The sequence below is a fragment of the Lissotriton helveticus genome, chromosome 6, assembly GCF_964261635.1.
Source record: "Lissotriton helveticus chromosome 6, aLisHel1.1, whole genome shotgun sequence".
NCBI classification, from domain to species: Eukaryota; Metazoa; Chordata; class Amphibia; order Caudata; family Salamandridae; genus Lissotriton; species Lissotriton helveticus.
Window position 1 is genome coordinate 1,890,468,696 of NC_136067.1, and position 17,710 is coordinate 1,890,486,405.

Here is a 17,710-nt window from a genome sequence, read left to right on the forward strand (position 1 = left end):
CACTATCTGGAGATGCCTGGGTCGCATTTCAGAGGCGGCATCACCTTTGAAGCTTCCTGCTCAGGAAGGCCATCCTGTCCTGAAGGAGGTGTGAAGCACCTTCGCCCAGAGCAGACTTTTTTCCTGGCATATGTGAGCGCTGGCCCACACCCCATGAGGTCAGTAACGTCTGTTAGTGGCAGGCTGGCTAAAACAAGCTAGATGCCACACCAGTGCTTGGTAGGTTTTCAGGGGACCCTCTAAAGGGTCTCCTGTGTGCATTTATTAATAAATCCAACACTGGCCTCAGTGAGTTTTTTTGACAAGATGTTTGGTGCCAAACACCTTAGAGTACAGTGAAGCCATCATGAAGCTAGGAAACTCATAATGACAAGTATCCAGCCTATACACACACTATGGATTCCCTGTGCACTTAACAATATCCAAGAATGGACTCCATATTGTAGGGTCATATCTGTGTATGCAGATATGTCCACACATGGGATAGAGTGCACCACGCCTTAAAGCAAGAAGGCCTGCAGTAGGAGTGACTTGCCTGTATCTCAGCAGTGTATGAGGGCATGGCCTTGTCCACTCTTCAGTTTTCTCTGCACCAAGACGCGCAGCCTACAATGTGCATGGTCTTGGTGAGGGGTCCATTTGGTGGCACAATTACTGCTGTAGGCCTAGTAAACCCTCTTCAGTCCCAATGCCCTAGGTACCAGTGGTACCATTTACTAGGGACTTACAGAGGTTGCTGAAGTTGTACCAATTGTGGTACAGTTTGAGGGAAAGAACACTGGTACTGGGAACCTGGTTGGCAGGACCCAGCACACTACAGTCAGTTTAATCAAAAACAGGCAAAAAGTGGGGGTGTACTGCAACAAGAACCCATTTCCCACAAATTATATGTAATTTGTTTTCAAAGTACGTCTGTGGATTTTAGAATTGTAAATCCTTACCTCTCTTTGTGCACTTATCTTTTAATATTTGTCCCTCAGTATTGTGGTAACAATATTCTGCCCCGTCAATACTTGGGTTTCGATATTCCCTAAAATAGTCCATATTAATATTGTTTTAGATCTAAAAATAAAAAGCAAAAAGTAAACCGGATTAGAGAGGTGGCTGGAAAGTTTTTACTTTCTGAAATGTTTTTTTGTATTTGCACAGCATCTCTAATTTTTTCATCTTCTCTACTGTTTGGATGCACTTTGGGAAGCTTAATTTTCAAAAATGGAAAGGGAAGACCCAATAGCAATCCACTAGTGTCTATTTTTTCCAGTTTTACCCTGCGTTAGTGTCAAGTAGCCTGGACCCACAGCGATCCTAACAGTAGTATTTACTAAATAGCACAGACATTTTTAGACCATAAAGAATACCTCAAGCATGCCACACCAAAACTTTACTGAACTCCACACATCGGCTCTTTATAATGCAGCTGGGCTGAAGGGAATCCCAAACATCAACCACCAAACAGAAGTAACCACCCACCTCGAAGTTCTTTGCAGTAATGTATGTCTCTTTTGCCATGCTGTATTTTTCCAAAGATATCTTAGTTAGTGCATTCATCAACAGTTTCTTCTGAGAATGAGAATCTGCAATGCATTAGGCCATTGCTGGAGATTTCGTCCCTAATGTGACCGTATAGCAGACTGTTTTCCGTAGAACGAATGTCAACGTGAACCTTGTGGGTGCAGGGATAACGTTTTATTGGACGTAAATCAGTAATGCTAACTGCAGTTTACTTGCTTTCTTACATGATTGAGTTTGTCTTCAGATTGCGGCTAGAAAAATATGCTAGACATGTAAATGAAGTGTTTCAGAATCCTATTTCGGTGTTTTTGTGACATGGCTCTGATAAGTGTCTTTTCTTCTCATTGTAGTTACTCTGCCCTGATAGCGGATTGGCCGGTGGTAGTTTTGGGCATGTGCACTGTGTTAATAGTGATCTGTGCACTGGTTGGAATTTTAGTGCCAGATCTACCAGACTTCTCTGACCCATTGCTGGTGAGTTAACATTCTTGTTACTTTCATGAGCATTGCAAAATGTCCTTGTTTGTGCCGCACAAATCAGAAAAATCTTGTGACAACTCAAAAAAATTTTCTGGCTAAAGATATTAGTAGAATATGTCGATAGAGCACAAAAAATGCATTATTAGCAGAACTTGTCAGTCAATTGGTTTCTCATGGCTTGTATAACATTAGATCGCAAATAGTGGCACTTTGATAGAACTAGTCTCATCACTCTAGTCATGAACCAGAGAATAAAATTGTAGTGGCATAGTTAAAACAATAAACCTAACTTAATGAATGATTAATTGTGATCATTATTATCCTTATACTTATTTAGAGAATATTTAAGTCAACAGCAACAATATACCTTAAACTTGCAAATTTGTACATGCGACACAAACAAGAGACTTAGTTTTAAAGTTGGTTAAGACTATTACTTTGTAAATCTGCACCAAGCATGGTCACAAGCATCTTTTTTTCCCTTACTTGGATGACTGGTTTACTTGGAAAATCTGAGGCACAGTTTACTAATTCAGTTCAGGCAACCATTACCGTTTCCTCAACTTGAGTTTCACAGGTAATACCGAAGTCTGTTTAGGTACCATCGAGGCCAAACAAGTCCTTTGTGCAATAATAAACACCAAGACAGGAGTTGGGGAATGTTCTTTTCTTGGTAAAGCCGTTTACCTTCAAGAGGATCATACCTCATCCAGAAAAAGGAGAAGCAGCTTATTTCTGGGCATGACATTATGAACTGGTCATATTTAAAGACCATTGCACCTTCTGCTCAAAAAGTGGTTTGCAGGCAAGCACAAGAAGTCTCACCTAATTCCCAGCTCACAAAAAGATTTTTCTCTGAACGGTCTTAGACACCGAAAGAGGTATTGCTTGCCAACTCTTTGTAAACAAATCCTTGAAAAGATGGCATAGTCTACAATAGTGATCAGGGTAGATAATGCTGCCTTCATGATGTTACTCTTAGCCTGTAGATGCTTCCTCATTCTTAATTTGTTGCCGTACCTAGCATCTTGTGTTGGGACCCAAAGGAGTTTCTATAACTTTAAAATGTTGAGCTTTGCGTGCCAGTATGGCATATACCTAATGCTTTTATCCCTACATGTATGTGTTTCCTTGCCACTTCTCATCTGTTTCACAAAAGGAGCCAATTGGTGTGTGTTTTCTGACTAATGGAGGTTCTCTTCCAGGGGATCCTCATCAAGTCATAAGCACTGAATATTCCCGCCCATGTGCGGGACCCCGGAAACAATATAAAAATAAATATGGAAAAACATGTATATCTCGCTCCACATATATGTATGTACATATATTATTTATTCTCATAACAATGCAGCCCCAAAACAGAGGCTAAACAATGTAATCACTCATACATGCACTGAAATTAGCAAGGAAATAAAAAACACATTCGGTCCAATAGCCCTTGAACGTTGTGTTTTAATGAGTAAAACACTCATAAATCCTGAGAATTGCTAATAAATAGACATTGTTAGCCACAGGCTGCATTGAAAAGCAATAACATAGAAAGTGAAAGCATTTTTAACAAAAACTGGCACCGTTCCTTTTAAGGCAACCATGACCCCAGGCTTTCCATCATGCCTCAGGGGTGACAGTTAGGTCAGTTTTTTCCGGCTCCTTCTGTCAGGACCCTGGTTTAACATCTCCCACCTCTTTTTGACTTTCTGTCAGAAATTCTTGGTGTTTTTCTTCAATTTTTGGTTTCACTCGACGGTTTTTGACCTTAGAGAGATACTGCTGCCTTTTTTGGGTTCAAAAAAGGAAAACCTTTTGTCCAAATGCCTTCGCTTTTTGACCCCTGCCCTTCCTGTGGGAAGAAGGCTAGGACTGATACACATCCTGTGTGTATCCTCTGTCTCCCTTAGACACATTCTGCAGCAAACTGTGAACACTGCAAGACTTTGTCAAGGAGAACCCTCAAAGATAGTGAAAGAATTCGAATTTATGGTCTTTCTGAGAGAGGTAGGTCTCCTAAGAGGCAGAAAAAGCGAAGGACGCGATCGACGTAGAGAGATGTCCCGACTTGTTCTCCTTCAACGTCGAGATCGGCGTCGAAGTTGCCACCGACGAGCCACCTTCCTTCGACGACGAAGACTTCAACGTCGAGAGTCAAGGTAACTCCGCTGCCGTCAACCGGGCGACGGGCAGCGTCGAGAGAGAGGTCTCCGTTTGAGCATAGGAGCTCGACGTCGAAACAGCTGCCGTTGAAGCCTCATATCTAGTCTTCGACGTCGCAGCTTCCTCCATCGATGCCCAGTCATCGGCGTTCGACGGCGAGGCAACCTCCGTCGGCGTCCGATCATAGACGTCGAGACACCCTCCGTCGTCACCCAGCCAGGGGCGTTCGGCGTCGAAGGCATCCTCCGTCGGCGTCCAGTCATCGACGCTCGACGTCGAGGCATCCTCTGTCGTTGCCAAGACATCAGCGCTCGACGTCAAGGGATCCATCAGAGTCCAGTCAAGGCCGATCAGCGTCGAGACACCCTCCATCGGCGTCCAGTGATTGGCGCTCGATGTCGAGAAGGCCTCCGTCGACGTCAACTCACCAGCGTTCGACGTTGAAGCATATGTCGTCGAGACAAGTCTCTCCAGCACGATCCCAGAGGACAGAGTCTCCGCAGAGAGTTCATCAACCCTTGGCGCAGTCTCAACCAGCAGTGTCGCAGCAGACCAAGATGTCGAGTTTGCCAACTCCGTCTCCATGTCATGGGCCTCGGTCGCAGAAGTCTCCAAGATCGGCTTCAGCGGCGGAAGGAGAATCTGTCTTAGGGGGACTATCTAGATCAATGGAGCCTGCTAAGCGGAAGAGAGCTTTAGAGGATCGTGGTTCTCGGAGTCACACAAGATCCCCTTCGCCTCCTGTGAGCCTTTCTTCATCCTCGTCAGGCTCTTCTTCGTCTCACCATCATTCTCCAGATGTGGTCATTTATTCATCCGGCAGTGAGAGATCAAGGCGTTCCCCTGCACGGTCGCTGCATGGGCAAAAGGATGTAACACCTCCTGCACGCTCACCAGCGACAGACACCGCACAGAAGTCGCCTTCCATCAGGCTGTCTCCAAGATGGAATAGGCCTCTTCATCACTGGACTCCGGACAAAGAAACAGCGGCCAGGATGCAAGAATAAAGGCCGGTTCCTAGACCCAGAGACAGATCACGCTCCCAGGGGCGGCCCAGAGAACGATCATGCTCCCGGGTGCGTTCTAGCAAGCGAAGAACCAGATCTAGGAGCAGGAGAAGGGAACAAAATCCCCAACTACATCTTCTTCTCCTACCGCTCGCATAGAGATTACTCGCCTACTTTAACGGACACTCCTCCATCAAGGATATCCCCAATTGATGACATCTTCACTTTTCAGGACATTCTGGGCAGAGGAGTTCTTAAACTGGGAGTGCCCTTGACAGCGCCCCAGATCAAGACCTCAGTGATCTTTGAAACCCTGCATCACAGGTCTGTACCCAAGCCTCTGTTGCCTTTGGTACCTGGGATTATAGAGCCAGTGATGGAGGTATTCCTCACTCCAGCAACGATAAAGGCTGCTACGGCGAGGATTCTCAAAAAGTACCGCTCGCCAGAGGAGGATCCTCTGTTCCTCAGGGCTGATCCGCCCCCAGACTCAGTCATCATCGCAGCGGCAAAAAAGTCCGGTGCGGTAGCCTCCTCCTCCACAGTACCTCCGGATAAGGAGAGCAAGTCACAGGATTTGTGGGGAACACGAGTCTGTAATACTTCAGCCTCATGTCTCAAGGTATCCAACGCGGAAACCCTTTTGGGGCTTATGATAGGTCCCTGTGGGATTCCCTGCAGCATTTTGTGGAGAAACTCCCACAGGAAGACCGTAAAGACTTTGAGGAGCTTCTCTTGGAAGGCAGCCAAGTTTCAAATCAAGTCATTGGCGCCGCAGCGGACGGAGCTACCCTCGCAGTGCATGGCTATGCACATGGAATATCTCCAAGGAGATCCTCCTGGTTGCGTCTCACAGCTCACAGTTGCGTCTGAAACCAGAGGCCCAAGCTCGGATCTTGAACTTGCCTTTTTCAGGAACTTCATTGATTGGGGGCCAGTACAGATGAGGAAATGCAGCGCACAGAGACAGAGTTGGACACTCAAGGCCGTAGGGCTTGAGAAAAAGGAGTTCAAAAAGAAATATCGCTCCTAAAATAAGGGCTCTTCTAAACAGCGGGTTCAAACCCCTTACTGGCAGAAGAGTCAAGACCAGCAGGGACAGCAGAAGTCTCAGTTCAGAGGCAGGCTTAATTCCAGAGGAGGAGGGAATCAACGTCTGGGCAACAATTCCACTAAAGTCGCAAACAGCCCGGTGGCAGAGAGCTTGTGCGCGACTATTGGAGCGCTGAGACAACTCAGTCCCTATTGTATCTTTTTGCTGACTACGAGCAGGGAATTTTAATTCTTAAACCCCTACCCTGCTGATCACGAGCAGCAGCGCTATTTTTTAATAATCCCCCTCTCTCGGTCCTGCTGATTGCTAGTAGGGACACTTACTTTCCATCCTGCCTGTTCCTCCCTAGAAGCCAGCCACTCGCTGTGGACTTACCGCCTAACGGTGCTCCCCAGCGACCGCGGGCGCCATTTTGGGTTGGGCGGCGAGTTCGACCTCCGCCACACCCCCAGCGTCATTTCCTATTTTAGGAACGTCCTCTTCCGCTCCTAGACATCGCAAACAGCCCGGTGGCAGAGGGCTTGTGCGCGACTATTGGAGCGCTGAGACAACTCAGTCCCTATTGTATCTTTTTGCTGACTACGAGCAGGGAATTTTAATTCTTAAACCCCTACCCTGCTGATCACGAGCAGCGGCGCTATTTTTTAATAATCCCCCTCTCTCGGTCCTGCTGATTGCTAGTAGGGACACTTACTTTCCATCCTGCCTGTTCCTCCCTAGAAGCCAGCCACTCGCTGTGGACTTACCGCCTAACGGTGCTCCCCAGCGACCGCGGGCGCCATTTTGGGTTGGGCGGCAAGTTCGACCTTCGCCACACCCCCAGCGTCATTTCCTATTTAAACACTCCCCATGTGTCAGCGCGTTGTAGGCGCGCCGGAGTTGCGCCGGAGTTAAGCCCGTCTGCGCCCGTCCGCGGCCGGCCGGGGCAAGGGGCTTGTCACTCTGCCCCTTTTATCGCCTACTCCTCGGAGAGTCTGAAACATCTACAAGGTAATTGGCCGCTTCCTCTTTCCGTTACCAGTAACATCTCTGCCCTCGGTCTCAGCTGTCCTATTCTGGTCCCCCGTCCATCCCCTCCTATCTCCCCTTCTTCCCTGTCCTTCATCTTATTGAATACTAGGTCGGCTGTGAAACACCACCAAGATTTGTTTATCTTGCTCGACTCCCAGAAGCCAGACATTCTGTGTCTAACTGAGACGTGGTTTTGCGAATCCTCTTTGCCATCTCTCTTAGCGGCCCTCCCCCCTGCTTACGCGGCCCTTCGGGTCGATCGTCCTGCAGGGAAAAAAGGAGGCGGCGTGGCACTCATTGCCAGATCAGAGTACAACTTTCAACTCCTCCCCTCTTCTCCTATTGACTCTGTTGAGTACCTCGTGGCTCGCTCTGTCATCTTTTCCCCTCCACTCATCTGTTTACTAACTTATCGACCACCCCAGAATACTCTCCATTTTACATCAGCATTTCAGGACCTAGTGGCCACGCTAGCGGTCAATCATGCCTCTGTCCTTATGATAGAGCGCGCGGGTCACCCGACCAATAATTTCGCCACTTATGGCTTCGGGCCCATATATTTCAAATCACCATATACATTGATCAGATGACCTCACGCTCTGCTATCAGATATTTGTGAGTTCCTTTCGTTATTCTTCAGTGTACCCGACTTACCATCCACCGATGCGGGTACCTATGACCACAATGGATCAGGGAGCTAGCTGTAAAAGGAAAGGCAGCAAAATACAAACCCAACAAAACAATATTCAATACCTTTTGTAAAATGACCACGGACAACTGGAAGTTTTAAAGTCTTTATCTAATTTAGTAAAATTCAGAAATCATCAAATTCACAGTAATTAAGCAATCGATAATCAGAATAACAACAAGCATTGAAAATGCAATAGGTCTCGCAATAGAAGAGTTTGACGTTTTTCGTTTTGCAAATGGATGAGTGGCGTTGCGTGGATGAGTGGCGTTGCGTGGATGAGTGGCGTTGCGTGGATGAGTGGGGTTGCGTGGATGAGTGGGGTTGCGTGGATGAGTGGGGTTGCGTGGATGAGTGGGGTTGCGTGGATGAGTGGGGTTGCGTGGATGAGTGGGGTTGCGTGGATGAGTGGGGTTGCGTGGATGAGTGGGGTTGCGTGGATGAGTGGGGTTGCGTGGATGAGTGGGGTTGCGTGGATGAGTGGGGTTGCGTGGATGAGTGGGGTTGCGTGGATGAGTGGGGTTGCGTGGATGAGTGGGGTTGCGTGGATGAGTGGGGTTGCGTGGATGAGTGGGGTTGCGTGGATGCGTTGCGTTGCGTGTGTGAGTGGCGTTGCGTGTGTGAGTGGCGTTGCGTGTGTGAGTGGCGTTGCGTGTGTGAGTGGCGTTGCGTGGGGGGATGGATGGATGGATGGAGTGGGGGGATGGATGGATGGAGTGGGGGGATGGATGGATGGAGTGGGATGGATGGATGGAGTGGGATGGATGGATGGAGTGGGGGGATGGATGGATGGATGGATGGATGGAGTGGGGGATGGATGGATGGATGGATGGATGGATGGATGGAGTGGGATGGATGGATGGATGGAGTGGGATGGATGGATGGATGGATGGATGGAGTGGGATGGATGGATGAAGTGGGATGGATGGATGGATGAAGTGGGATGGATGGATGGATGAAGTGGGGAATGGATGGATGGATGGAGTGGGATGGATGGATGGATGAAGTGGGGAATGGATGGATGGATGGAGTGGGGGGATGTATGTATGGATGGAGTGGGGGATGGATGGAGTGGGGGATGGATGGATGGAGTGAGTGGGATGGATGGATGGATGGATGGATGGATGGATGGATGGATGGAGTGGGATGGATGGATGGATGGATGGAGTGGGATGGATGGATGGATGGATGGAGTGGGATGGATGGATGGATGGATGGAGTGGGATGGATGGATGGAGTGGGGGGATGGATGGAGTGGGGGGATGGATGGATGGAGTGGGGGGGATGATGGAGTGGGGGGAGGGATGGATGGAGTGGAAACCGGGCGGCAAGGGCTGTGATTTATAATGTGTTATGTTTAGTAGTAAACGGGCGTACGACATAGCAGGTATGTCCATCTTTAATGAATATGTAGGGCACAAATGACGTGATAAACAGAAGAGGCGCAGATTGGTGGTTGAAGAGCCCAGAGAGTAGTAAAAACAATAACAAAAGATGCAGCAAAGGCTTCAAAGTTAAGAAAAGATGCAGGCACTGCTTTGGTATTGTGAGGAGGAGGACATGTAACCGGAAATACAATGTTTATAATGTAAAAGTTTAAATCAACAGGAAACATGAGAAATTACCTGGCTGCAGTGGAAATTAAAGAGAAACATGCAGACAAAGGTTTTATGCCGGAGGACACAAATGAACCAGGACGGGAAAGCAAATATTTATGATGTAAAACTATATTAACAGCAAACCTGCGAAACCATGTGGGGAAGGAGGATATTTAATAAACAGAGAGGTAGGTGAAAACATAAAAGAAACAGGCAGGCAAATCTTTCTGATTCTATAGAGGTTAAAACGCACGGGGAAGCTTTAATTTGTAATTTAAAACGTTAATGTAGCAGGAGTTTAGAAGTGTAGATAGTTTAAAAGATTAAATAAACAGGAGTAAACAGGCAATGAAACATAACAAGTGAGACGGAAAGCCAGAGGCCAGCATCAAACGGACAATACAGAGGGTCTGTTGCTTGTGTGCTCAGCCGTGACCTGCGCCAAGGAGCTGAGAGCGTTGGGAGAAGGGGGTGTAGTGCACGCGCTGGGAAGAGCAGCAGCAGGGAGGGGGTGGCAAATGGTTCTTTGCTTTGGACGCTCTGTAGTGCGGAAGGGGGATGGGGCACGTATAGGAGGTGGCAGGAAAAACAGGGACAGGGTAGAAGAAACAGTAAGGGGATGGGATAAGTTAAACAAGAGGCTGGGAAACAAAGAACGTGTAGCTGGAGGGGGCGGGATGGATTACAGAGAAGGAAGACGGGTGGGAGAAATGTTCGAAAAACAAGTAAACGAGTAAAACAAGAGCACTTACAGGGGGCGGAGCAGGGAGAGCGGCCTTTGAAGTGCACTTTACACGGCCGGTCTGGGAAAGATATGGCTGTTGTAGTTCGGACTGGACTGTTCCCATGGGGCAACAGGGTCAGAGCTGATTTGCATAAAGCCATTATCTGACCCAGGGTGGTGTGGAGTGCAAAAAAACGATGGATTTGGGCCCAGATCTTTTGACTGGGGGAGTGTGTGACATTGATCCACATTCAGTCCATCATTTGTTGTTTTTTGCATTTGCCGCCCTAAGTGCGCTGGGGATGCCCAGACGTGGGTCCCAGGCACTCCACACCACTTGGAGTCAAGCTAGCCGGGCTGAAGAGAGGTGTTACCTCGAAACCGGTCCGGTCCTCGGATGCTTGATTCCGGTCTGGGAAAGATATGGCTGTTGTAGTTCGGACTGGACTGTTCCCATGGGGCAACAGGGTCAGAGCTGATTTGCATAAAGCCATTATCTGACCCAGGGTGCTGTGGAGTGCAAAAAAACGATGGATTTGGGCCCAGATCTTTTGACTGGGGGAGTGTGTGACATTGATCCACATTCAGTCCATCATTTGTTGTTTTTTGGCAGTGAAACTGAAAGCATGGCCGGCCGCCGTGAAAGCCTTTGATGACGCAGCAGGGGGAACAGACGGCGAGAGGGTGTGAAAGCAGCAGGGGCAGGCAGGCGGCTGGGGGCATGTGCACGCGCTTTTAAGCGCATGCGCATTAAGCTTCAATTTCACGGGCACTGCAAGGAATCGCCACGATTCCTTGCAAGTTGGTTAAAGACTGTTTAAGCCCCAATAGTCTCGCAAGCTCGATGCGCATGCGCATCAACAGGCGAGACCTAAAAAGTACATAGCTGAATAGAAAATAAGTCAGTGCAACCATTTATAAACTAAGGGAACCAGGACACACTTAAATGAAGGATCCAAAACGAGAATATTTAAGATGAATCACTAAAGATGGAATAGGCTTTGATTAGGACTGGTATTCTAGATTTATTTCAAGGGAATAAGACAGGAGTTCGGGACATTTACATCTATAGGAGAGTCTATGAAGAGAGACACGCTATGCTCTAAGGCAAAAGTTCTTTAGACAGTTTAAGTAAGGAGGTTCTAGACCATATCAGGAAATGACAAACTGCAATGCAAAATATAATTTCTAACAGATAGGGTAACATAGGAACACGTTATGGAACAAATGCAAATGACTTTATGATTCAATGGTTGCGGAAAAGCATGGAAACTTAACATATGCAAAGGTATGTCTTCATTAAAGCAAAAGACAGAAATATAGGAAGGTGCAGTTTCAGGAGATTCTGAGTAATATTTACCTAGACTGGTGTGAAAACCAAACCCTGGCCACGGGTCAGTTAAGGACAGGAAACCCTCAAGGAAGGATACCCCTCAGTGGACAGCAGGTGCAGAATGGACACCCAGGACAGGACAGGAAACCCTCAGATTAGGAATCAGGACAGGACTTCTCGGACAGGACCCTCAGGACAGGACCAGCACCCGCAGTTTGGAAGCAACGCCTGCGCTCCACCCTCTCTGCAGCTATCGATCAAGACCCCGATTGGGTCAGCGAACTCCCAGCAAAGTGCTCCGCCAGCACTTTAAGGTTTAGTAAAACCTTAGTCTATGGTCAATTTCGGACAGAGTGCTCCGCAGTACTCTGTATCTTCAGTCACCTATTGAGTGCGTTGGGTCAGTGACAGGTCAGCTAAACCAGACAAGTCGGACAATTTCCCTAGGTAAACCCAGGGTAGTTATACTGTTCTGGGACGGTGTACCACCCCCCAATGTTGCAAAGTGTCAGAATCCCTCAATTTGGATTGGTTCTAAGGTAGGCTTTGGGTAACACACCAATCAGAATAGACTATTTGGAGGCCTAATTTACATCTCTGGGTACCGCCTAGCAAGATTGGGGTTCCCATGAGAAAGCCGCACAGAATACAATGAAGAGAATACATTTTGGTTACAATTGAGCATAATCATGATGCTTCTGCTGGGTGAGGTGTCCCTTTCCCAGGGTGGCTCTGGCATCAACCTTCTTTGGCCTGAATTCAATGCCATAGCAACTTCTGGCGAGTCTGCGCAGAAATACCCTCCAAGATGGACTCCCCAGCCCAGCACCCCTCCGAGTCGAGGATACATGAAAAGTAAGCGAAAACAAATTAATACATAGAAATAAATGTATGTAAACACATCATTGGGTTTGTACTTTAAACTTATCATTATAAAAATATACTATGCAACTGAAATGTTAGCAACATATACACGCTCACAAGAGCATTACCACGTTATTCACGAAAGCTGTGTATTACGCATGCGCACCCTTTCCCACCAAAACTTATAACTACGTCAGGTCACGTGAGTGTGACTGACGCATGCGCAGAAGCACTTTTCAAGCTGCGGCCATGTTTTAGAGACATGGATTAGTTGTATTAGAAAACACATACGTAAGCTTCCTCTACCTCGTTCGAATATAAAAATAAAAGATTAGTAAGACGTACAATTTATTAATTTATTACACACGGGTGAGGTTCTTGACTCGAGCAAGTCGCGATGCGATGCTTGCTCTATCACTTATATTGGGTGATTTCAACTACTGGCCCAACGATCCATCAGAATGCCCTGCTTCAAAGCAATTTACTGAATTGCTTCAGTCATTAAACTTTATCCCCCGCATCCAAGTCCCCACACATATTGGTGGACACGTGTTAGACCAAGTCTGGTCTCTTAACTACTTCATTTCCTCCATATCAGTGTCCCCTTGTTCATGGTCTGATCATGCCTTGATTTTCTTCTCCCTTCACCTTAACCTATCAGTCAAGATCTCGCTGGAAAAAAACATCTGGGCACGGAATTGGAACCGTGTCGATCCGACCTCACTATCATCTTCCCTCCTAGTCTCCGCACCCGATTTAGCTGGCTTACCATCGTCATCCCAAGCTACTGGGATTGACACCTGGCTTGCAGAAGGCTGCAACTTATCAGCCCCCCTACGCAAGATATCAATCAAAAGACCCAAGGAGGCGAATCGGTGGTTTGACAAAGACTTAAAGGAAAAAAAATTGTCTCTCCGGCGCGCTGAGAGGTTATGGAGAAGGGATTATTGCCCCTTATTGAAAACCTGTTACGTCACACTACGGCTAGAGTACAAAAAAGCTATTTTAGGAGCCAAAACCGCTTATTTCTCAGCAAAAAGTTTAACAGCAGAAAATCAACCGCGAGAAATTTTTTCCATTGTACACGAGCTAGCTTTCTCAGATAGGAGCATGTCTAAAGCCCCTCCCACTCAACCCCTCTGTGATTCTTTGAATGTTTATTTTCTTGATAAAATCTCTAATATCAAGAACAACATCCCTCCTCCTTCTGCCTCTTACGTTGACCCCCTCCCGCCGATCCTTCCGCCTTGTCTAACCTCAATCCCTCCCATCACGGAAGAAGTGTTTCGGGAAACACTTCTTAAAGTCAAATCAGGCTCCCCTGTGGATATCTGTCCGGCCCGTATCCTACAACAAATTTTTTCCGTTTGTACACAGCCCCCGATCACCTTTCTTAACAGTTCCCTCTCACAAGGGGTTGTGACCCCAGCCCTTAAAGCGGCCACCATCGTGCCCATCTTGAAGAAACCAGGTGCCGATCCAGCTATCCTTATCAACTATCGGCCCATCTCCTTGTTGCCATACCTGGGCAAGGTGCTCGAGCACTATGTTGCCTCGGTTCTCAGTGCCCATGTAGAGGCTACGGGAGGCTTGGCGCCCTGCCAAGCTGGTTTCCGTCCCAAGCATTCCACTGAGTCCGTCGTGGTGTCGGTCCTGAATAACCTCAGGGAGGGCCTGGACCAAAACAAACATCAAGCCCTGGTGCTCCTCGATCTCTCCGCCGCTTTTGATACGGTGGATCATTCCATCTTGCTTTCACGTATCGGAGCGGCGGGAATCGGGGGCTCAGCACTAGTTTGGCTCTCGTCCTTCCTGCGGGATCGCACCCAGGTGGTCCGGCTGGGGGAGTTCACGGCAGCTCCACTTAAGATCACTTGTGGTGTCCCCCAGGGTTCTTCTCTTTCCCCTTTATTGTTTAATCTTTATATCTATCCTCTCATCTTTGCACTTCAGCAGCGGGAGGTCTCTGTATATAATTATGCAGATGACCTCCAGCTTGTCTTCAACCTCTCTTCTTCCCCTCACGCTATTTCTAACTTTCAAGCTATTATGATTTTCATCAGGGACTGGATGAGCCACAACCATCTGAAGCTGAACCCAGACAAAACCGAGTTGGTGCTCACGGGTGGCTCTTCCAGTCCCTGGAACTCTTCTTTCTGGCCCTCTACTCTTGGTCCCCCTCCTGTCCCTTCTTCCACGGTTAAGACCCTTGGCATTAAAATTAACAATCAGCTTACCCTCCACTCACAAATCAGTTCTGTAGTTTCTTCTTGCTTTCTGATGCTCCGCACTATTCGCTCTGTCTCCCGGTTCTTTTCCCCGCTGGCACTCAAACTCATCATGTCTGCCCTGGTGATCTCCCGGCTAGATTATGCCAATGCCCTTTACAACGGCATCCCGGCATATAGCCTACGTAAACTCCAGCTTGTGCAGAACCAGGCAGCTCGGCTGGTGTATGGCCTCCCCCGTTTCCATCATTCTACACCATTGCTGAAGGCGCTGCACTGGTTGCCTGTTCTGCAACGGTCTCTCTTCAAGACTGGCTGCATGGCTTTTCATGCACGGCAGGGAACGGCTCCGGCCTTCATTTCCTCCCTATTAAAAGATTATGTCCCCACTAGACAGCTCCGATCATCTTCTCAGTCCCTTCTACAGGTTCCTCGCTATAACAGGAAAAAATGGGGAGGTTCCAATTTTTCTGTTTTGGCCCCCGTATTTTGGAATTCCCTCCCTGACCACCTCCGAGCGACCAAGCAATACTCCCTCTTCCGTAAGGGCCTGAAAACTCTTCTGTTCGTTCAGGCCTTCCCACATTAACTGTCCCTTTTTCCTCTGTTCTCCATGCCTCCAAAAGCGCCAAGAAACCGTATGGTGTACGCTGCGCTATACAAGCTTTTTAAATTCAAATTCAAAGCCCAATCCAAGCAATGAGTCCTTCCTTCCCCCAGCGCCGTGGACCACTCCAGTGGGGGGAAGCATCGCGCATCATATGGCAGAGTGGCAAGCCATTACGAAAGACCGTTGGGTGTTGACTACACTTCACAATGGATACTGTCTTCGTTTCCTTCGTTTGCCTCCTTCAGTTCCTCCAATGCCAACATCAAATCATCAACTACACCTTTTAAAAAAAGAAGTAGCTACACTCCTCAAAAAGTCAGCCATCGAGAGGGTGCCAATGTCTCAAAGGGGGAAAGGAGTGTACTCCCGATATTTTCTGGTCAGAAAAAAGGGCCAAAAGGCAGAATACAGACCCATCCTGGACTTGAGAACACTCAACCTGCATGTCAAAAAAGAAAAGTTTTGCATGTTGGCGAGGCACCAATTATATCCACATCTCAGGAGGGGAGATTGGATGTGTTCGCTGGACCTACAAGATGCCTACTTTCATGTCCCAATACACCTCAAGCACAGGAGATTTCTTCGGTTCCGGGTGGGGACCTCCCACTACCAGTTCAAAGTTCTTCCGTTTGGGTTGAAGTCGGCTCCCCGGGTGTTCACAAAGTGTATTGCAGTAGTAGCGGCTGCACTATGCCGCATGGGGGTCTTTGTATACCCATACCTGGACGATTGGCTGTTGAAAGGTCCTTCCCCAGACAGTGTAAGAAGTCCTTTCCAGACCTACATCCAGCTCTGCCAGCGGCTGGGACTACATGTCAACTTCAACAAGTCAGTCTCTCAGCCCACACAGAAGATTCACTTCCTAGGAGCTCTGCAAGACTCCGAGATAGGAAAAGTGTTTCCTTCGTAGGAGAGACAGTGTTCTATAACTCAGAAGTGTCAGCTGGTATTTCGCCACAAGGCTCCTAAAGTGCGGGAAATTGCCTCCCTGCTAGGGTCGATGGCATCATGCATTTTCCTGGTCCCGAACGCCAGACTTAGGATGCGTCCTCTTCAGCAGGATCTGGAGGACAAATGGGATCAGCAGTCAGCTCGCTGGGACGACCAGAAGCAGCTCGAGCTTCCATTCCGGGGTGGACAAAGAAGCGGAATATGCAGGTGGGAGTTCTGTTCCATCAACCTCCTCCTGCACAGACTTTGATCACAGATGCATCTCTGCAAGGCTGGGGAGCTCACATGGGTCAGCTCCAAGTGCAGGGTCTGTGGTCTTCCAAAGACAGCACCTACCATATCAACATGTTGGAGTTGAGAGTAGTCCACCTAGCCCTCAAAGCGTTCTTTCCCTCGCTTCAAGAAGCTTCAGTATTAGTACAGACGGACAACACCACCACAATGTACTACTTGAACAAGCAGGGGGGAACACGCTCAAGGACTCTTTCATTGGAAGCCCAACGCATCTGGCATTGACTTCTGGCTCGCAAGTTGTCCGTCACAGCAGTCCACCTCCTAGGAGAACAGAATGTGAGGGCGGACGCACTAAGCCGGCATTTCGAAAACAGAGAAGACTGGGTTCTCAACAACGCAGTAGTAGAAGACATCCCTCAGTCTTGGGGTCGTCCCACCATAGATCTGTTCGCGTATGACGAAAACACTAAATGCCGAGACTTCGCCTCAAGGTTTTACTGACCAGGATCGAAAGGGAATGCCCTTTTGATAGACTGGTCAGAGGAATTTGTGTATTCCTTTCCACCCCATCCGCTGAGCCCGAAGGTGGTGAGCAAGCTGACACACTCGTGCACAACGATGATCCTCATTGCCCCCGACTGGCCGAGGCAATGGTACAGGGACCTGCTTCCCCTGTCAGTGACTCCTCACATGAGGCTACCATGCAGGCCGGACCTGTTATCCAAGATGAACGGGAGGATTTATCATCCCAACCTTCCGTCACTGAGCTTGGCAGCATGGCTCCTGAGGTCATACAATACGGCCATCTAGGTCTGCCGCAGGACTGCATGTCCATCCTAAAAGAGGCGAGGCGTCCCTTCACAATACATTCTTGGACATGCAAATGGAAGCACTTCTATATGTGGTGTATGCAAAATGGTCATAATCCTGTTAAGAGTCAGGAATAAGCAGTTCTTCCCTATTTATTGTATCTGGCTAAGGCAGGTTTAAAGTTTAATTCTATTAAGGTGCATTTGGCCGCTATAACAGCTTATAGGCGGTCACCTTCTCAACCCTCTTTTTTCTAGTTGCCAGCTGTAAAGGACTTCCTGCAAGGGTTGAAGAAAGTGTACCCTCCGGTACGTCCTCCTTCTCCTCCCTGGGAGATGACCCTGGTGCTATCAAAGCTAATGAGTCCTGAGCTAAAGAACGGTGATGGATTAAACCCAGATCAGTTGACTGGGGGTGAGTGTTTGTATTGGCAGCGCTCCATCCATCATCACCTT

General features: G+C 48.0%; 1 protein-coding gene across 4 annotated transcripts in view; it reads left to right on the top strand.

Annotated features, from left to right (window-relative positions):
- Positions 1–17,710, top strand: part of DISP1 (dispatched RND transporter family member 1) — a 659,288-nt gene that overhangs the window by 576,304 nt on the left and 65,274 nt on the right. For all 4 annotated transcript variants that reach the window (XM_078649828.1, XM_078649829.1, XM_078649831.1 and 1 more), the window contains one exon: positions 1,863–1,986. In XM_078649828.1, the coding sequence (XP_078505954.1) occupies positions 1,863–1,986 (124 nt within the window). The remainder of the gene's footprint in view (positions 1–1,862; positions 1,987–17,710) is intronic.